Source organism: Cynocephalus volans, chromosome 5, assembly GCF_027409185.1.
Source record: "Cynocephalus volans isolate mCynVol1 chromosome 5, mCynVol1.pri, whole genome shotgun sequence".
Lineage (NCBI taxonomy): Eukaryota > Metazoa > Chordata > Mammalia > Dermoptera > Cynocephalidae > Cynocephalus > Cynocephalus volans.
In genome coordinates, this window is record NC_084464.1 from 18,767,934 (window position 1) to 18,789,131 (window position 21,198).

Consider the following 21,198-nt stretch of genomic DNA (forward strand, 5'->3'; position numbering starts at 1 on the left):
ATTTGGGGAGTGGCTTTGTTCACTCTGCCCAGCTCCCTGGAGGCTCGAGCAGTTTGTCGCGTGTGAGCACAGCTCGTTTCTTTTACTAGGAAGTGGCATGCCACGGACCCTCAGTCTTTACCCTGACGCCTGCCAGGGATACGAAAAAGGGGCGTAGGCGGCGGAAAGGCCCCAGCCCCCCGCGCTCCTGCCCAGCTTGCACCTCCTTAGAACCCACCGGGTTCACACCCCAGAGCCACCCGGGGCGGGACGAGGCCCGGGTCGGACGTCGAAGGGGGACAGAGGGCGGGGCTCGCCGCACGTCGGGGCGGGGCCGGGGAACGTCGGGGGCGGGACGTGGGCGGGGCCCGGAGCCCGTCAGGGGCGGGGCGTGGAGCACGTCGACGGCGGGGCGCGGACGAGGCGTCGCGGGCGCGGCTCTGGGACGGAAAGGTGAACGGCTGAGGCCCTGGGCTGGAGAGCGGCGAGTCGCGGCGACGAGAAGGTGGCGGGCAGTGGGCGGGGCGCGGGCCGCGGTCGGGGGCGTGGGGGGCGGCGGCCGGGCTGCAGGCCACGCAGGTCTCCGCGGATCCTAAGGTGCCCGCCGCTGCGCACACGTGCGCCCCGGGGCTCCTGGCACCCCTTGCACCGCGCCTGTCAGTGAGCGCTGCCGCCTGCCAGCCCGGGTGTCAGGCTCGTCTGCCCTGACCCCTGCCTGTGAAAGAGGCGCTGGTGGCATCGGCGTGTTCCACAGCAGGACACGGGAGCCCCGGATCACAGTTCGTGCTGGGTGCGCTGGTTTAGGGCCCCGACTCCGCCGAGGCTGTGCAGACAGCGGGCCTCGCCGCTGCTCTTTCGCTCGCTTTATTCAGGGACACTGTGGCGGTCGGAAAGTATCAGCCTCTTTACCCTGAACATTTCGGCCAAAGGAATACATGAAAAGGAAAGTGTCTTGAATGACTCCCGCATCTAGCGGTGCTTTTTATAGTTCTGGAGAAAACTGGAAACGACCTAAGTGCCCAGAATTCGGGAAATGGGCACGAAAGGGCGTGGAGATAGTGGTGTCGCTGCCACACAGTGAAATGTCGCGCAGCTGTTAGAGTCCCGGCATGGGGCCTGTCCCCATGGAAAGAGGCCCGGAAATAATGAAGTGAAAACCTCATAAATGAGCTTCTGGGTGCTGATTAGAATGAGATCTTGTATTCGTCAGAAATGTCAGAGCCCGTGTGACGTGGTATACAGTTCAATACCCACATGGCTTTTTTCCTGTAGACCAGGGAAAGTGCACAGTTTCTCACAAAGGAGAACTATGATTTCTGTGCATGGGCCCTAAGGGACGTTCCTGAGGGTGAAGTGAGCCTGGAGTCGTTTCTCTGTTATTCCGGACAAGTTGCTCACTTCGTGGGCCTCAGTTTCTTACTCTGTGCCACTAGGAGAATCGGGCGAGGTGGAGAGTCACAAACACACACGACTGGAGTGTTCAGGCATGTGATGTAAATGTGTGAACTGGGCCAAGCAAGACAATAGGGAGTGCTGAGGCCTGGGGACACTGAAGAATGTGTGCCCTGCTACAGGCCTTAAAAATGGCCACCAAAAGGTCTTTGGGCCCTCACTTTGGCAATCTCGGGATAAGGTGCTCACTGAGTCTGCAGTGACACTGGTAAGTTTAAGAGGGACATCACTCATATCACGCTCCTGCTTAAGAAATCCCAATGGCTTTCTCATAGGCCTCAAATAAAATTCCTGTGCCTGCCCTAGGAGGGGTCCCTGACCCACTGATCTGCCTCTCCCACCAGGCAACTCTTTCTTTTTCTTTTTTTTTTCAACTCAGTTCAGCCAAACGGGCTTTCTTGCTGTTTCTTGAACCCTCCACGCTGGTTCCCGCCTCAGGCCCTATTGCTATTCCCTCAGCCTGGACTATTCACTGTCCCTGCTCAAAGACACCTCCGCGGACCACCTACCTAGAGTGGCAAACATACCACTGACCCTTTATCCACTAAAGAGCTTACTTTTCTTATCACTGGTACTTATCATTGTGACTGGGACTTAGCATTCCCAGGAATTCTGTGCCTGCTTGTTGACTGCTTATTGTCTCACTCTCCTCCACCCAGTATAAAGTTCCATGCTTGTCTGTCCTGTTCGCCCAGTGCAGTACCTGGCCAGAGGGTGGGCCCCCCGACCAGCTGCGGACCCCGCCAAGTTAATGTGTGTATCAGTAGGAGTTCCGTCCACTCACTGCTAGTAGCAGAGTCCACTCCAACGCCCTTAACAAAATCGACGGTTTGATCTCTGCCTTGGGTTGAACGTCCCCCAAAGCTTAATCTCCACTGTAACTGTTGAGGGTGGGAAATCCTATTATGGTCATTGTAGGGTGGGGCCTTGGAAAGGTGATTAGATTGAAGGACCAAGCCCTAGTGGATGGATTAAAAGTAGTGGGCAGGGGCATGGTTCTGAGGGATTTAGAAGAAAAGTACTTGACAGGTTAGTCTCTCTCTGCTTCCACCATCTTGCAGTGTGAGACCCATGAATCACTATCATCACCACCACCATGTGTGTTCCTTGGACTTTGGACTTGCCAGTTCAGAAACTGTAAGCAACACATTTCTTTTTCTTTATAAATGACGTAGTCCCAGGTATTTTGTTATAAGCAACAGAAATGGACTAATACAGTGTCCCACAGAAATAAGTCTGGAGGTCGTCTGAAATCATCAGCCCCTCTGGACCCTCCCTGCTTCTCAGCTCAGTACTCATCTTCCATTCACAGTTCCGTCCCCAACTTGGCCTTGAGCCCTCCTGGCAACCTATTGTCAATTGTGCTTCAGATTCCTTCCATTTTTTATTGTAGCCACCGTCCAGGTTAACTGTGGCCTCAGGATCCCTGCAGTGTGCACTCCTTGGTGGCTGCCCGCCTTCCAGGGTCACCCTGAGAAGCAGCAATGCAGGAGCTGCTGCTGAGTGGAGCTCATGGGTACCGTGAGAAGAGTGTCCTACTCTGCCTCACCTGCCGCGGCTTCCGTTTCCCTGTGCTTTCCCCAGGCCTCCGTACATGCAATTCCAGCCAGAGTTTGCGTTCTGCAAATGAAACCTGGAAGCCAGTGTCCGCCCGCCCAGACACTGCAAAGCCCGAAAGCTACGGACGAGGTCATTAGCTCTGTTTGCCTTCTCAGATGAAGCACATCAACCCTTTCCTGACCTGCCCTTTTGGCCCACACTTGTAGTTACAGCCACACTTCTCACTGTCACATGCTGGCTCAGGGAGCATGCATCCTGTAACTTGCCTCGTCAGCAGCTGTGAGGAGTGGGTCCCAGGGAACTAGGTGTGCACTAGCTGCTGTCTCGTGTTTCACAGTTATTGTCCTGAGTGCATCCAGGATTTCAGCCTCAACATAAGACAACCGTGACTCTTGTGGCTTGTACGCTGCGCTGATCGTTGTAGTGAAAGGGGAGGGCCGTGCAGGGACCCCTCCCCCTCGACTTATAAGGATGGCAAATCCCTGAAAATTCAAAGCCCTCATCCTCAGAGAGGGGAGCTCTTCTGTTGTAATGCCATAAAGAATATGTTTTCTTGTGGTTTATCTTCAGCTTACCATTTCACGCAATACTGTCTTCATGAACTTCTTTTTTCTTTCCTTCCTCACTGCCCTGCTTGGGATTCGCCATTATACATGTTGCTGGTGTCAGAAGTGGAACCTTCCTGGGCTTTGAATGAATGAACGTGATCTCTGCCAAATTCTCCTGTGATCCAGTGTGCCAGGTTCATACCACAGGGCTTGAACACATTGAGGTGCCTGGACAAAAACATGTATCTAGACGGCTTCTTTAGTTGCACTGACAGTCCGTAATCCTCCCACAGCTTAATGCCACTTCAGATGCTACTGCACGAAAAAAATCAAAGTCTGGAGTTTGGCAATCCAGAACCATGTTGCTGTTCCAAGAAAGCATTAGGAATCCAGGTTCCTTTCGTATTTCTGCCCCACCATCCTTAGTGCTTAGCCTCTGTCCCCGGGATAGCAGGATGACAGACTAAGTCCTGGCAATCATTCCACAGTCTAGCCAGGACGGGGAACTGTGGCAAGGGCCAAGATGGCACTTCCTCCCACCCCCCACCAGCTGAGTGAGCTTCTTTAGCATATTTCCTAGCAGCCTTGCCCAGTGACTTCTGCTTACACCTTACTGGCCACCCCTACCTGCAGAGGGAGCTGGGCACATTGACACCTTGAATAAATTTGGGGTCTGTTCTTAAGGAATGGGAGAGGAGATATTGGATAATGAGAGAGGTGGCTTCCTAACTGTTCAGTCGATAGTCAATTTAAGTGAGTGGGAAAGGACTTAAACTCGCTTTTGTGGCGTGAGGGTGTAAAGAGTGACCCAAGCTGTTTGCTCTCTCTCAAGGGTGGCAGCACCACGATCTCTAACTCCCAAGCCTGCCCCCCACTCAGCTCCAGCCACGGTTGCGTCAGGCTCTTTTCCTTTCTGTCCTCAGAGCACCAGCCTGGGCCAGCGCCCGCCCCTCTGCACCCGCCTCACTTTTTGGCAGTTTTCTGCAGACCCCAGCCCTGCCCCGGTGCTCCTGCACAGCTGGAGGTAGGGCTCCTGGAAGATGGGACGCCAGCGCTACTCCATGTTCTAGTCATGGTGTGGATAAACCTGACTTTTGTGTCCTTTTTCTTATTGTCTTAGTCCATTTTCTTACAGTGGACTTATAGTGGAATACATGAACCTGGGTAATTTTTAAAGAAATGGAATTTATTTCTGACAGTTTTGGAGGCTGGGAAGGTCTAGGGGGCACAGCAAGGTCCAGGGGGCATGTCTGGTGAGGGCCTTCTTCCTGGTGGGGACTCTCTGCAGAGTGCAGGGCATCATGGTGAGAGGGCAAGAAGGTGTCACTTGGTCTCTTCCTCTCCTTAGAAAGCCACCAGTCTAGGCCCAGGATAAGCCATTAATCCGTTAATCCACGAAGGGATGAATCCATTCATGAGGACATAGCCGTCACGATTCAATCACCTCTTAAAAGTGCACACATTTCAGATACATACTGAGGATGAAACTTCAATGTGAGCTTTGGTGGGGACATTCAAACCGTCCCAGTTATGCCGTAGGCATGCACTGATATGTAAAAATTGTCATTTGGATACAATGCGAATCATGCATTGTCTTCACACTATCCCTGAGTCACACACCCTGTGCTGTTTGGTTTTTTCCCCCAATATTTTTTATTATGCTAAAATACACAGAGGGTAAAATTACTGTCTTAGCCATTTGTAAGTATCTAGTTCAGTGGCATTACATAATTCATATGTTGTAGAACCATTACCACCACTGTCTCTATAACTCCTTTCATCTTGCAAAACTGAAATTCTGTACCCATTAAACACTGACTCCTGGGCCCCCCTCAACTCTCCCAGCCAAACCCATGTCTACCAGCATACCATTTTCTGTCTCTATGAATTCGACTATTCTAGGTACCTCATATAAGTGGAATTATACAGTATTTATTGTTTGCGATTGGCTTATTTCACCTAAGATGGCGTCCTCGAGGCTCGTCCATGTAGCATGTGTCAGAATTTCCTGCCTTTGTAAGGGTGAATAATGTTCCACTGTGTGGATATACCCCATTTTGCTTATCCATTCATCTGCTGATGGATGCTTGGTTTGCTCCCACGTTTTAGCTATTGGGAAGAATGCTCTTCTTCACATCACGGGGGCACACGTGGTTCTGTAAAATCCTGCTTTCATCCTTCTGGGTATGTATGCAGAATGGAATTGCTGGATCATATTGTAATTTTATTTTTAATTTTGGGGGGAGCCTCCATCCTTTTTTGTTTTTTGTTTTTTTAAAGATGACTGGTAGGGGGATCTTAGCCCTTGACTTGGTGTTGTTAGCACAACGCTGTCCCAAGTGAGCCAACCGGCCATCCCTATACAGGGATCCGAACCTGTGGCCTTGGTGTTATCAGCACCACGCTCTCCCGAGTGAGCCACGGACCGGCCCTCTCCATGCTGTTCTCCATAGCAGGTGCTCCATTTCACATTCCCGTGAACAGTGAGTGCACAAGGGCTCCAGTGTCTCCACATCCTCACCAACACGTTTTCTGCTTTTGTGATAGTAGCCATTTTAATGGACGTAAGCTGATATCTCGTACTTTTGACTTGCATGTCCCTAATGATTAGTGATGTTGAGCATCTTGTTTTGTGATTATTGGCCGCTTATGTATCTTCTCTGGAGAAATGTCTATTCAAGACTTTTGGCCATTTTGGGATCAGGTTGTTTGCTTTTTTATTGCTCAATTTTGTCTGAGTTGGTGTTTTTGTTTTTTGGTTTGTGTTTTGCTTTTGGTTTGTTGGTTTATCTGAGTATGTTTTCTTTTTATTTTCTAGAATAATTTTTAAAATTTTTGGCCACAAAGCAAGTCCTCATACATTTAAAAAGACTAAGATCATAGAAAATATGTTCTCTGACCACAATAACAGAAGGAAATTTAGAAAATTCACAAATGTGTGGGAATTAAACACTCTCCTAAATAAACAATGGGTGAAAACAAATATTACAGGGAAATTAGAGAGTACTTTGAGATAAATATCACAGTGCGATATATAGAAATTCACAGGATGAGGAAAATTTATACTTACAAACACCTGTATTAAAATGCTACATTCTTTTTTAAGGTATTAATCTCTTTGTAAATTTCATCCTTTCTATCCTGGATTTTTTTTTCTTGTTTCATTGTGTTCTCTAATTGAGTCTTCTCCTCTTTCAGTGAGTTTCCTGAAGATAGTTGCTTGGAATTCCTTTGCAGTCATTTCAGGGCTTTCCTGCTCTGTAGGGCCTGGTATTTGAGAATTACTGTATTCTTTTGGTGGTGTCATATTTTTGTGGGTTTTCATATTTCTAGGATCTTTACATTGATGTCTCGTCATCTGGTAGAGAGCAGTTGGATCTTCTGTTACTCTGGAGTGGGTTTTGAAGAGCGAGGCATCCTCTTTGTCCAATCTCTGCTGGTGACTCTCTATATTAGTCTGTTTTTCTGTTGTTTATAACAGAATACCTGAAACTGGGTAATTTAAAAAGAAAAGAGGTTTATTTGGCTCATGATTCTGGGATAGCTGCATCTGGTGTGGGCCTCAGGCTGCTTCTGTTCATGGTGGAAAGCAGCTGGTAGCCAGTGGGTACATGCAGATCACATGACAATGAGAAGCAAGAGAGAGAGAAAGGGGAGGTGGCAGGGTCCTTTAAACAACCAGCTCTCGCGAGAACTCATAAAGTGAGAACTCCCTCGCTATCCCCACCCACCAGGGAGCGCATTAATGTGTTCACGAGGAATCTGCCCCCATGACCCAAACAGTTCCCAACACTGCCACGTTGGGGATCAGATTTCCATATGAGTTTTGGGGGAGACGACACATCCACACTATCATTCTGCCCCTGGTCCCCAAAAACTCATGTCACTCTCACATACAAAATACAATCATTCCATCCCAAGAGTCCCAAAAGTCTTAACTTGTTCCAGCACCAACTTAAAAGTCCAAAGTCTCATCTGAGACCAAATGCAAAACTCCTTCCTGCTGTGAACCTGTAAAAATCAAAACCAAATTTATCTACTTCAAAATGCAATGGTGGAACAGACATTGGGTACACATTCCCATTCCAAAAGGGAGGAATAGGCCAGAAGAAAGGAGAAACAAGCCCCAAACAAGTCCAAAACCCAGCAGGGCGGACATTAAATCTTAAAGCTCCAAAATGATTTTCCTTGACTCCAAGTCCTGCATGCTGGGCACAATGCAGGGAGTTGGACCCCAAAGCCTCAGGCTGCCCTGCCCCCTGGCTGTGCTGGGAGCATCCACCAGGCCTCACTCATGCCTGTGGCTTTTCCAGGCCGGTGTTGCACGTTGCCAGCGGCCCTACAGTTCTGGGATCCTGGCAGCAGCCTCTGCTGCCTGGGCTCTACAAGACATTTCCCCTGTAGGGGCTCTCTGTGGGGGCTTTGACCCCACTTTTCTGCTCCGCACTGCTCCAGTAGAAGGCCTCTGCAGTGCCTGCGCCCCTGCAGCAGGTCTCTGCCTGGTCCCCGGGCTTTTCCATACATCCTCGGAAATCTGGGTGGAAGCTGCCATGCCTCCACTGCTCTCACATTCCGCTGACCTGCAAAATTTAACACCACGGGGACACCGCCAAGGTTTCCAGCTTGTGCTCTCTAGAGCTTCTGCACAAACCACACTTGGGGTCACTTGAGGCAGAGCTACTCCAGCCGGAGTGGCTGAGACAGATCTTGACATTGTGCTTCCCTTTTCCTTACAAATCCTGGCTTTATGTCATTCCTATGCCACCATAACTGAGCGTAGGCCATTGCAGGTAGCCATGTAGCTGTCTGAATGCGTTGCTGCTTAACACTTTCTTCTGCCATACATTCTGGTTCACAAAGCTTAAGTCCCACCTTCCACAAAGTCCTATGACATGGACGCAATGCAGCCAAGTTCCTCGTCAGGCCACAGCACGGTTGACCTTTGCCCCTGTTTCCAGTAAGTCCCTTCTCGTTTACATCTGAGACCTCCTTCAAGTCGTCTGTATAGTCCAGATTTCCATAAGCATTATGGTCACCACCATTTAACCAGTCTCTATAACATTCCAAACTTTCCCTGGTTTTCTCGTCTTCTAAACTTCTACAAGCAATTAGGCTTTTTCTAGCCTGCTCCTCCAAATTCTTCCAGCCTCTCCTTAACACCCAGTTCCAAAGCTGCTTGCACATTGTCAAGTATTTGATATAAGCAACACTCCACTTGTCTGGTACCAATTTTCTGTGTCAGTCTATTTCTGTGTTGCTTATAACAGAATATCTGAAACTGGGTAATTAATAAAGAAAAGAGGTTTATTTGGCTCACGATTCTGGGACAGCTGCATATGGTGCGGGCCTCAGGCTGCTTCTCATGGAGGAAAGGGCAGGCAGCGGGTGGGTACAAGCAGATCACATGACAAGAGGAAGCAAGAGAGAGAGAGAGAGAGACAGGAGGTGCCAGGGTCCTTCAAACAACCAGCTCTCCCGGGAACAAATAAAGCAAGAACTCACTCACTGTCCACACACCCCAGGGAGAGCATTAATCCATCCTGAGGGATCCGACCCCATAAGTCAAACAGCTCCCAGCAGTGCCACAGTGGGGGTCAGATTTCCATGTGAGTTTTGCAGGGACAGCACGTCCAAACTCTATCACTCTCCTTGTGTCGGTGTAGTTGAGTGTCTGGCAGGCTGATTGCATGGTATGGGTGGCTACTGCTGTGGCATGTGCCGCTTTTGTGGCAGTCTTGGCTGTGGTGGTGGCTGTGGTGGGCCATCCATGCGGAAGTGGCATTTTCGGTGTGTGTTCTGGGGCTGCTGCCCTCAGCTCCGGCCCTAAGACCCCGGGTGTGCTGTCTTGCCTGCTTCTGGGCAGAGGGGGTGAGCTGTCTTTTTCTGGTAGCGAGGGCGGGTTTCTTGGAGGCACCTGGCCTCTCCCCGGGTGAAGCGAGTTATTAGCGGTGGCCGGCCAGGGCGCCCTTGAGGCCCCAGCAGTGTGAACATTTTCCCAGAGCCTCACTGAGTGCCGGCCCCTGTGTATACCCGCCATCTCCTTACTCTTCTCGGCCCTGCTGTGACTCTGCCGTGGGGGAGGCTGAAGCACGGAAAGGTGAAGGGACTTGCTGCAGGTCCCACAGTTGTGAGGGGCAGAGCTGGCACCTGCACCACGTCCGTCTGACGTGGACATCCCCTGCATCCTGTGCTGCCTCCCTAGAGGAGCTCTGGAGACCTTGATTGGGAGCCGGGTCTAAACCAAGTCCCTGTATCTTCGGGTGAGGAGAAAGGCCCAACTCGCCCAGCGCCACCTCTTCGCCATTGCCAGCAGCCGCCGAGGAGGCCGGCACTGCACAGGTGCGCGGCTGGTGCCGCCCTGCCCTTGGTTTGCTCAGCTGCATCCCTTAACCAAGGGGACAACGTGGGTGCAGGAAGACCCAGGAGGCGCAACCCCTGCGTCCTGTCTGTGGCGCATTTCACAGGCTCTGTCCTCTAGCACGGCCTTCCCAGAAGGTTCTGAGTCCTCTCAACAACAACACAACACGACAGAGAATGGGATCTGCCATCCCACATGATTGTTTTCGGAGGCCCATGTCTCTGAGGATCGTTTGCCTGTCAGAGAAGCCTCGTTTCTCTGGCGCGGGTGTGACCTGCAGGGGGCACTGGTGGGCGAGTCTGGACACCCGCCCTCACCCCCGCCTTCACTTCCTTCTCTGTATGACTGCTATGGGGTCCCAACCTGTGCACGCTGCCGTGACAGCACTACGCCCTCACCACCTGGGGTAACCAGCCAGCCTTCCTTTTCTCTTGCAGAGCGTTGGGCTCACCAGGAGAGCGGCTGCTCCTGACATCCCAGGGTCACCACACTGAACCGGAGAGAAAGAATCCATCTTCCTGCAACATGGCAGGTAAACGATTTGCCTTGGGGGGGGTTGACTTGCATCAGACACTGAATACATTGTTCAGTATACAAATCCCAAACAGCACTGAAGTGTTTGAGCATAAAACCGTTTTCTTTATAACATAAATTACCGTCTGGAATTATCTTGTTTTGTTTTGTTTTTTACCTGTTTTATTGTCCATTTTGTCCCTCTACAGAATATGAGTTTCTCAAAAGTGGGGGCCCTGCCCATCCTTTCTTTGCTCAGCCTTCAGTCATGGAAATCACTCCTGGGACAGAGCAGGTCTTTGAAAAATAGTTGTTGAGTGAATGAGCCCCAGGAGGAACCATGGTTCATTCAGTAGGATTCCACTTTTACTTTTGTGCCTGCATATCACACACAAACACACACAATGTCGAAACTTCTTTTTTCAGTGAAAAATGTAACTGGGAAATTCTTTTATTTTGCACCATATGAGATTCACCTTATTCCATACGTTTTTTGTTGTTGCTGGTGGCTGGCTGGTACAGGGATCTGAACCCGTAACCTAGGCGTTACCAGCACTACATTCTCCCAAGTGAGCTAACCGGCGAGCCCCCCTTATCCCATACATTATTATGTACATTAGGATTTTGCAACCTTGGCACTACTGGGATTCGGGCCGCATTATCCTTTGTTATGGAGGGAGTGTCCTGTGCACTGGAACATGTCTAGCAGCGCCCTGTCCTCTACCCACTCAGTGCCGGTAGCACTCCCCTCACCTGCCAGTTGTGACAACCAGAAGTATCTGCCGACATGGAGAACTGTACCTGGGGACGCAACATTGCCCCTAGTTAAGGACCATTGATGTAGGTGTTTCATTTGTATCTACTCTCCTGTTAAGCCCACAAGTGGCGTTCCTTTATTTCAGAGGAGTCTGAGAAAGTAAAATGAAATGTTAATCATTAATCGGCCTTGTGGAATTCGACCTCTGCAACCAGCTGAGTGCCCCGAAACTGTTTGCTTCAGAATAACCTCTGTGTTCTCTCCTCAGTGTCCTAGACTGAAAAAGGTAAATCAGGAGCTTAATAGTTTAGTCTTCGATGTCACCAGGGCAAATTTAATTAAGGAAACCGGCCAGCTGCCTCCCAGAAGAAATGGGTCATAATCTCACAGAATCTTCCGAGGAATGAGGGAAATACTGCTTGAGAGGCTGTCGGTGTTGACGAGAGAGCCACTGCCTGCAAGACCTGGCCCTTCCTGGAGTCCTCTTGTCATCAGCATCTCCGCCAAGAGACAGGCTCCCGGCAGCCCCCCCTTCCCCGTGGGACCATGTTTTGTTTCCGTGTCAAGTCTCGGTGGGTCTGGAGGAGATGGAGGCAGCACTGTGGCAGAGCCAAGGTGCCAGGAGCTGGCGCCTGCCTGCATGGGTCAGCACGCAAGGTCAATTCCAGCGGCTTTGTCTTTTCATGTTTAGCAGACAGGGCTAGAACTTCTCATGGGGTAACCAAATCAGATCAGGCTTTTAAAGGATTCAGAGGTGCTGGTTCCCAGGAGACATTATTTAGCCCATTGCATTTTTGTCAATTAGAAAACACAAGTAATGATGAGCTGGGACTAAGTGCACCAAAAATATTTCTTATTTTAGAACTGCCATTCATGTGTTGGCTACAACTGCTGTGAGCACCAAAACGTGTCATTTTCGTCTCAGTCTTCACTGAGTTTTGACAAGCGGGACTTGTCCCTCAAGAGGGGCCGCTCCTTCTCCTGCTCTAGGTAAGAAGGTGCTCATCGTCTACGCGCACCACGAGGCCAAGTCTTTCAACGGCTCCTTGAAGAACGTGGCCGTGGAGGAGCTGAGCAGGCAGGGCTTTGCCGTCACCTGTGTGTCGGATTTGTAAGCCGTGGACTTTGAGCCCAGGGCCACAAGGAGAGATGTCACTGGTGAGTCGTGGCACGATCGCTCTGCCGTGTGAACTTTCCTCTGTGTTTGTCAACTAAAAACATGCCTGGGAAGCTCATCGTTGCTGGCGATGTGCATGTCTCAGGATGTCTCAGGTCAGAAGCGTGGAGGCGCGGTCTGTGCGGCCCAGGCGGCCGGTGCTGCCAGCGCCCTCGGCCTTCCGGAGACACGCGCGCTGCAGGGGCACTTTTGAGGGGCACTCGAGGGCGCTCTGCGTCCCCTTCACGGGAGCGGGGCGTGCGCGCGGCCTCCTCTTCTGCTGTGGCAGAGCACTCGCTGTGCGGCGATGTCGTCGTTCCGAGTCCCTGCTCAAGGGCGCGTTAGGCTGGCTCTGAGCAGTGGTGGTGACGACCCCTACCCCAGGGAACCCGGCCGCCGGCGTTCCCTCCCACGCAGTGCCCCGGAAGTGGAAGTGCAGATCGGTCGAGGGCCGCGCGTTTCCCTTTCTGGAGTCCCCGGGTGCCCCAAGCCTTTCCCGGTTCGCGGCGCCAGCGGCAGTGCACGTGCTCGCTGCGTGGGGTCTCCGGTGCTGCCAGCGCAGTGACAGCCGCCGGTGTGCCAGGAAGCCCCTCCCTGCACGGCCTCCGTGTCCTTCCGTCGGTTCTTGAGGTTTGGCGCCTTCACGTGTTCCGCTTCTGTCTGTCGCTACTGACGGTTTCCTTCCCGTGAACTGTCCGTTCCTGCCTCGTTCGTGTTCTCTTAGTTCGTCGGTCTTGGACGTTTTGGTTTTCGTGGAGCGTCTATGTACTAAAAACTCAGCCTGTGGGGCGGGGTGGGGTGTGAATCGCAGATACGTTTTACCCGATTTTGTTGTCAATTTGACGTTGCTTCTGCTGTTTTGTTCCACACAGGATTCTGCCTCCTTTTACTGAGTCGAGTTTCCATCAGTCGATTGCTCTATGACGGCTGGGGTCTGTGTCTTACTTCTGTAAACTCGGATATTTTTCTTAAAAACAAAGTGTTGTCATTTCTTTGAGTATTTGACAGGTTCCACTCTTTAAATTTAAATATTTTAACTATTTTGCATTTATTTTGATGTATGTTGTGAGATATGGGTCTCTTTTTTTGCCAAGTCCCTGCCCAGTTATCTTCTCGCCATTGAAGGTTTGCTCCAGTTTGCCCCTGATTGAAACTGCCACTTTCCTTGTGACCTAAATTCCCATGTGTTTGATTCTGTTGTACTCTTTCTATTCCGTTTTTCGCCCGTCTACTCATGACACACAGCACGGTACCACATCGTTATGATTGTTTAGGGAAATAACATAATTTAATATCTCGTAGAGATAGGTCACCTTCAGTTCCCTTATTTTTCTCTGTTTTCTATTTCTTTATCTTTTCCGTTAAATCATCTGAATTAGCTTTCCACATTCAACAAGAAATCCCATTAAACTTAAGATGAACTTAGGAAGAATTGGTCTTTCGTAATACCGGCTCTTTCTGTGCACGGGAACGGTGTGACTTCCGTTTGTTCTAGTCTTGTACAACTCCCCGCGTCTATTTAGGAGGTTCTTCACGCACATCTTCTGTAATTCTTCTTATGGGTGCAGTTTCTCTGTGTGACAGGGATTATTCTCTGTGTGGGCCTGTATGTGTGTTTTTGTGGTGACTGGAATACTTTTCAGTGAATCCTCCGGGGCTTGCCAGATATGCAGTCAGATCATCTGCACGTAATGATCACTCACCGCCTCTTCTCTAGAACTTAATGTCTCTGCTTTCCTCTTGGTTGTGATTGTGCTGACTAGGTTTCCAGGTACAGTGTTCAGTATCGGCGGTGACAGCCAACATCCTTGTCTTTCTTCCCTTTTGCTCGATCAATCCACTATTTTCTCTTAATGAGCAGAAGAGTAGACACTAGAAAAATGGAGATCACTGGGATAAGGAGCCACTGGTTTTTAAGTGAATAAAGTAACACGATCTTAATGTAAAAAATATTTTTAAATGTGGACAAACACAGGGTGAAAAGTACAAGCCCCTTTCCACGTATACTCCAGTCCCACACCACACCCCGGAGGCAAGCACACTCAACCTTTTGGTGCAGGTCACTGTAGATCTTGTTCTACATATCGGTAAAAGTTCATGTCCCTTTGCAGTTTGAAATGCTGTAGATATGGATGTAAAGGGCCCAAGGGGTCAGGATTCTACATAGTGCAGTGGCCATAACCCCATCTGATAAGCTCCCTGCTGCAACACAGCCTCTAGCGTGCAAAGCTACCCACTTAGGGTTCCTAGTAAAGGCAGGATTGTACACGTAGAAGCACTCAGTGTGCACTTATTGAGTGAAAGTCACATGCAGGTAGGTTAAAAGAGGAAGCAAGAAACTCTGAAATGTTTAATGATGAGTGTATTGACGGACAGCTGTCCCAGCTCTCACTGTGGCTCTTCTCCAAATGGCCTGGGCTTTGCTCTCCTCCATGACCCACTGTGGCCTAGTGGGTCACACCTACCTCTGTCTCCAGGACCCAGAGGGCGTTTAACAAGTCACCCAGCCTCTCAAGTCCTGGTTTCTTCTGTGGTTATGGGGAGCTGCAGGGATGTCATCGGTTGCTATGCTGATAAGAGAGGGGATGTGTGGATCGCACTGCTGCTAGGTAGGAAGCGCTCAACCAGTGGCCCTGCCAGGTACTCTCTCTTTCCAAAGCCTGGTGGCAGGGTCACAGAGACTGTCTGTGACTCGCTTTGAGGAGTCAGAGACAGGTATACACAGCGCTAGCGGAATGGTTGGGCCGGGCCACGCACCCTCACCCGTGAGTGAGAAGCCTCTTTTTTCCCCAGGGCCTCTCTCCAATCCTGAGGTCTTCAATTATGGGGTGGAAGCCTGTGAAGCCTACAAGAAGAGGGCTCTGACCAGCGACATCGTTGCCGAGCAGGAAGAGGTTCAGGAAGCTGATCTAGTGACATTTCAGGTGCGGTTTTCCTCTGACATTCAAAAGATTCCTCCTGTGTACAAACTCATCCCAACACTGAGTGTTCCCCTACAAGTGGTATCTTTGTTTTTTGCACATTTGCACAGTGTGGGTAGGTGTGGTAACCTAATTTCAAAACTTAGTTACCACACTGTTAACTGCTTGCAGCATTAGTTGAAACACTTTACCTAGTAGGGAAAGAGGTCAATGTAGCCAATATCGCTTATGCAAAATCCTGACCCCTAAGAACATAGGAATGAAGGTATTTTCCATGAGCCCAGTGGTGCAAGAAACCCGTTCCTCCATTCTCCTGCGGGCCCACCCCCGGACTTGCTGGGTTGCTTGAGAACCAGATTTGTCTACACAAGCATTCGTCAGGGAATTCAAGCCCAAACCACTCCTGCCTTAAACATCCTGATCATTTGGAGAAAACCTGCGGTTCCACCCTCCCACTGGTTGCTTCCCCACCAGCCCCTCCCCTGTGTTGTTCACAGATTGTTGCAGGGAGGTGCTGTCCTTGCAGAAAGAACTGGCCCCTTGATAGGGCCTCTAGGAGGACTAGTTCCCTCAGGCCAAGGCCGCTCTCCTCCATCACCAGGCAGGTGTGGTCGGGGCTATCACTATAAGCCTGGCCAGTGTCTGGGTTGATGGAAATCCAAGTCGAGCAAGAAAGGGGAGTTTATGATATCCATGTGCTCTGGTTGCTTGGGTCTGCTGGGCCCCAGGACAGGCCTTTGGCTGGGCTCCAGGGACAGCGCCCCGTGCTGAGCAGCCTGCTCTCCCCCTGCTCCTCTGCTGCTCCCTGCACCTCAGCTCTGGTGTCTCCCCGCACCCGAGGCTGCATTCCCTCTACCCGGAATTTCCAAGCAAGGGGCCTGACTGGTCTTGACTGTCTCTTTTCCTCCCCGCTTAAGGGCGGGAGTGGGTGGGAGAAGGAGACCACCATTCTCACAGTATGTGCCGAGCCCACCATGTGGGTGCAAGGAGGGGGTGGGGGGCCTGTGATCACTTCCCAGACAGAACGACACGTGCAGAATGGGTGGTCCCCAAGCCCCTCACAGCCTCACAGCACTGGCAGCAGGAAGGAACGCTGCCCCCTTCCCAGGCTTCTCTGTACACCCCTTCCTGGCACCAGCCCTTTCTGTATGGAGCAACCTTGAGCTGCTCATCTGGTCAAAGTGCAGGACGTTCTTTCATTCTGTTGTACCTGGGTGGACTCCTGGTGCTCGAGACCTGGTTACCGTAGGGGTATCATCATGCCGGGACGATGGGCCTCTGTCATGACTGTCCCCAGAAACCTGGGGCATGTGGTCCCAACGGAACCCTGTTCAGCCTCTTGCCCTGCTCTTCCTGACCCCCTGGGCTCAGCCGACCTAGCGGAGCCCACCCCTCCTTTCTGTCACCTCCTCCTATCGTGTGACTGGGTGGCTAATGTAAGCCGAGGCCTGTTCTTTCTGTACCGGTCTTTTCCTTTTATCCGCCTCATTTTACGTCTTTTCTTCCCTGACTTCTCTCCTTTCCTGACACTTTGTCCAGAGGGTCTGCACTGTAAGCTTCTTTCTTTTGTTCAGCACTAAGAAAAGCTGCATTCAGCACTACCATTACCAACATTATCAGAGCCCACCCGTCACTGAGCATTAATTCTCTTCTGGGTATTGCGCGTTTACTGTGTTGTGTGTTACCGAATCCTTGCCACGATGCTGTGAGCTAGGAACGATTTATTAGTAGCCCTATGGGACGAATCTGGAAAAGGAAGCACAGGGAACTGGCAGCGTCACCCAGCAGTAGCTTCTGGAGCTTGGGTTTCATGGCCAGTTCCTGAGTTTGATTTGTGCTGACTGCCCACGAAGCATGGGCTTCCTCCTTTGGTAGTGGATGCTCACCTGTGTTCTTTTCCCTTCACAGGCGATGTCTGGAGGTCATGTTCGGGCTCCTACGGGAACCAGGGTGGACTCGCAGAGATCTTGCTGCTGGCATGGAATCCGAGCAGGCAGCTTTAGTTTGTGTGAAAATCCACAGCTGCCCCGCACCTAACTCGTTGGGACTCCCAGATGCTAACAACTCACCCCCGTGCATGTGAAGGGGCGGACTCTCTCCACACCTTTCCTCTTGTCCCCTCGAGTAGCTCAGTCACAGAGACTGCTACCCCACAGCAGGGTCCAGCAGAGCTTCTCACCCCCTCCCTGCCTATACCTGGTCGCTGGAGCAGCATCAGGGCTGTCACTGGGGGACACAGAGCCACCCGTAACAGCGACCGGGACCACTGTCAACTCTGCCCTGGCCGTGCCCCCCTTGTCCATGCCGCCACGTTAGAGCTTAGCGTTTGTGTCTCCCTCACCTGCACAGCCTCCTGGGAAGAGGAGGACAGCGGGATTCCTTCTGAGGCACCGGGTTGCTGACACGTGCGCTCTGGGCACGGGTCTCAGCGTGCGCCTCTCCCCGGTGTTCCATCCCCAGTTCCCGCTGTACTGGTTCAGCGTGCCGGCCATCCTGACGGGCTGCATGGACAGAGTGCTGTGCCAGGGCTTTGCTTTCGATGTTCTCTGCTTCTATGACTCCGGTTTTCTCCAGGTATGTGCTCTGGGTGGAGGGTCTCCAGAGATGTTGGCAGGGGAAGGGACCATCTCATCTATCAGTCATAGTTGTAGTTTGCGAGTGTTGATTGAGCACCTACTGCGTGCAAAGCACCGTATGCTGTACATGGATGAGAAAAGCATTGTGTCTGAAGTCATGCAGCTTTTGTCTACTGGGGACCGCAGGCACATCTGCAGCTAACTACGTGCCTGGCAGAGAAGGGACTGGGGCTGGGTGTTGGGGGAGGGTGGACATGGGCCACTCGGCGGTCAGCCCTGGCTCCAGCCCTGGCCTGGCACGAGCTCACCCTCTGAGCATCACGTGCCGACCTTGTGGAATAAGGTAATAGGACCCCTGTACTGCAGGGTGACAAGTCCTTGGAACCTGGTAGGTGCACAGTACGTGGTAGCTAGGAATTCTTACTAAAATTCCTACTGAAAGAAATGATGTTTTAAATTCTCAAAGCCCCGGGAAACAGCATATCTGAGGAAAGCTGACCGTGTAACCAGATCTGTCCTGGACCACGATGATGCCACCATGTACTGAGCACTCTGTGTGTGGGTCCCTGCCTGGTTCCCTTCAGTCCTGTGCCACAGCCATGTCCGGTCACACACGGCAGCATCACCTAAACCTGGTTCCCTCCAGGAATCTGGGCATGTTAGAGTTTATCCGGTCACTTCTTCCATTTGCTCTGATTGTCCTGTCCCCACTTTCAGTCGGGATGTCCCTGTCACCTGTGGATGGGCTTGCCAGGGTTGGACGTGTTATGCTAGTCCATCCTGGAGGAGCTGACCCCAGACTTTCCTCCTGGCCATGATATACCTTTGTGCGGGGTCACAGCAGCATTTGTGTCCTCTCCCAGAGGCCACACGTACTCATGCTTTCTCCCCTGCAGGGTAAATTAGCCCTGCTCTTGGACGACCAGCGGCCCGGCCAAGATGTACACGAAAAGGGGGTGTCAGAGGAGACTTTCGGTAATTCCTGTGTCCGCTCCAGGTAAGCAGCTTCCAGAGGCCGCTGCACGTGCACGCGTGTGTGCTCGCTCACTCCCTGCACACTCACACACTGGTGAACGCTGGCACGTCCGTGCATATTCACTACGCGCACACTCACAAAAGTACATATTATAGCAAAAGATGAGACGGTATGAAAAACAAAGTCAGTCTCCTTAATCCCTGCCTCAAGAATAGTCACTTTTAACAATTTGAATTATTTCCTTATGGCTCATATGTATTGTATTCTTACATACATAATTTTTATTATTAGGTTCATTATGTTTATTATTATTTTATATGAATGGCACACCTTAGTCTCCCTTATGCACGAGGGACGCGTGCCAAGACCCCAGAGGATGCCTGAAGCCACAGATAGTACCGAGCCCACATGTTTCTGTTCATGTCTTCCACCCACAAATTTAATGTTTTTCGACTTAACTGTGGCCATGGCTTTTGCAGTTTGAGGTGCGATAGCAAAACCAGCCAAATTTCTTTCTCCTTCCTACAATTTCTCTGATAGAAGATTCATTCATACTGTAGATCTTAGCAACCTCAGTACACAGTTTCTTTTCTTAAGTCAAGAATGTTCCCCTTTGCACTTCAAGGAAGCACTCTCCTGCCTCTCTGTGGCATGTCCGAGTTGCCAGCATCACCGCTCTGTGCTTTGCAGCATGATTGACCACAGTGAGGGCTACTTACTTGAACACAAGCATTTTTTGTAGCCACGGTTCATCTGATGCTGAGCCAGCTGCTAAGTGACTCAGAGGTGTGGGTGCGGCATGCCGCATGCAGACAAGGGGGTGATTCACAGGCCTGAGGTGCAAGATTTCATCTCACTGCTCAGAGTGGCACACAATTTAAACCTTCTGAATCATTTATTTCTGGGTTTGTTTGTTTAATATTGCTGTGGGGAACTGAAACTTCAGGCTCGATCCCGCCGATTAGAGGGGACTAGTGCATCATAAACAGGCTGCTTACAATTAAAACTTGTCATCGTTTTTCCTTTAACAAATATCATGAACAACTTTCCACAGGGGCACATAATAGCTAGAGTAACCTCATTCTAGAATAACCCGTAGCATAAATGTCCCATCATTTGCCTAACCAAGCGAAACTGTAACGTTTAGTGTCTGAATCCAGAGCGATGCTCACGGATGGATCTAAATCATAAGGATAGGATTTGGAAATTCCAGGTGCCCCAAGTTCTTCCCCTCACTCCCGAGGCCCCACACGCCAAGGTTATGGGGAAGTCCAGTTTTCCATTCTCGTAGCAGTAAAGGAGTTTTATAATCACATGAAGGTTCCTTTCACACCACTCCCCCCCATCAATCATGTGACTGACTGGTACGTAGCAGGTGTGGTTTCTAACCAGTTCTTTTCTGTCCCGGTGGCTTTAGCATGGCGCCCTGCACTTCTGTGGATTTCAAATCCTTGCCCCTCAGATCAGCTTTGCTCCTGAGATTGCGTCAGAAGAAGAGAGAAAAGGGACGGTGGCTTCGTGGGCCCAGAGGCTGCGGGGCATCTTGAAGGAGGAGCCCATCCCCTGCACACCCCCATGGTACTTTGGGCACTGACACTGGGCCATATGTACATCACGTGAGCAGCACACTGGGTGGCCCATCTGTACAAAGGGACGATGGTGAAATTACAACAGAGCACGCTGGGTGCATTTAGTTAGTGTCTTCAGAGTTTGATACAGCCAGATTAAATGTTTCAATAATCAGCTGGTTGTGTTGAATTCTCCTCTGACTGATCACTATTCACCTAGGTTTCTTTTCTTCAATATTTGTCTAATGTCTTTCCATCTCCCTGTATTCAGCCTTCATTGTGTAATTTTATTGTCACGCGCCACACATACATACATGCACGTGCACATGCCTAAATGCATGTACATGCACCACATACATACACACATGCTCACACAGTCACGTGCAATAAACATATAGATACACACACGACACACACAGCCATCTGCTCAGGCCACTCTTGAGGCTTATTAATTCTTCAGAGATTTCTGGCTGTTCCTGGGAAAGGCCCAGGATCCTTGAGCTGGCCTGCGAGGTACAGCGTGTGGCCTCTGCTCCAGCACTGCCGGCTCCCTGGTTTCCTCTGTGTTCAAGCCCTGGCCTTCCTGACTTCTTCCTGCTCCTGCCAAGGACCCACAGCTGTCTCTCTGGGTGCAGAGCCATAGCCAACGCTGTCCTCCGGCCTGAATGCTGGCCCAACTCCTCAGTGCCTGCCCCATCCCCCCCGTTCAACCTTTGCACACCACCTTCCAAGTCACTTGACTGCGGAAGCCCCCACAACCCTGTGGACTGAGTTGGACCCCGTCCTATGTGCCGTACTTCTGTTTGTTGAAACATCCCAGTGGGATTTTATTTG

At 50.9% G+C, this 21,198-nt stretch overlaps 1 protein-coding gene across 1 annotated transcript; it reads left to right on the forward strand.

Moving 5' to 3' along the window:
* The first annotated feature begins 437 nt into the window (after positions 1 to 437).
* NQO2 (N-ribosyldihydronicotinamide:quinone dehydrogenase 2) lies at positions 438 to 20,445 on the forward strand. The gene is given in 9 exon segments (XM_063097808.1): positions 438 to 484; positions 10,335 to 10,429; positions 12,158 to 12,325; positions 15,117 to 15,247; positions 17,705 to 17,818; positions 18,717 to 18,736; positions 18,738 to 18,774; positions 18,776 to 18,817; positions 20,214 to 20,445. Coding segments are annotated over 8 exon segments (696 nt in total). The 5' UTR covers positions 438 to 484; positions 10,335 to 10,422; the 3' UTR covers positions 20,391 to 20,445.
* Positions 20,446 to 21,198: the final 753 nt, after the last annotated feature.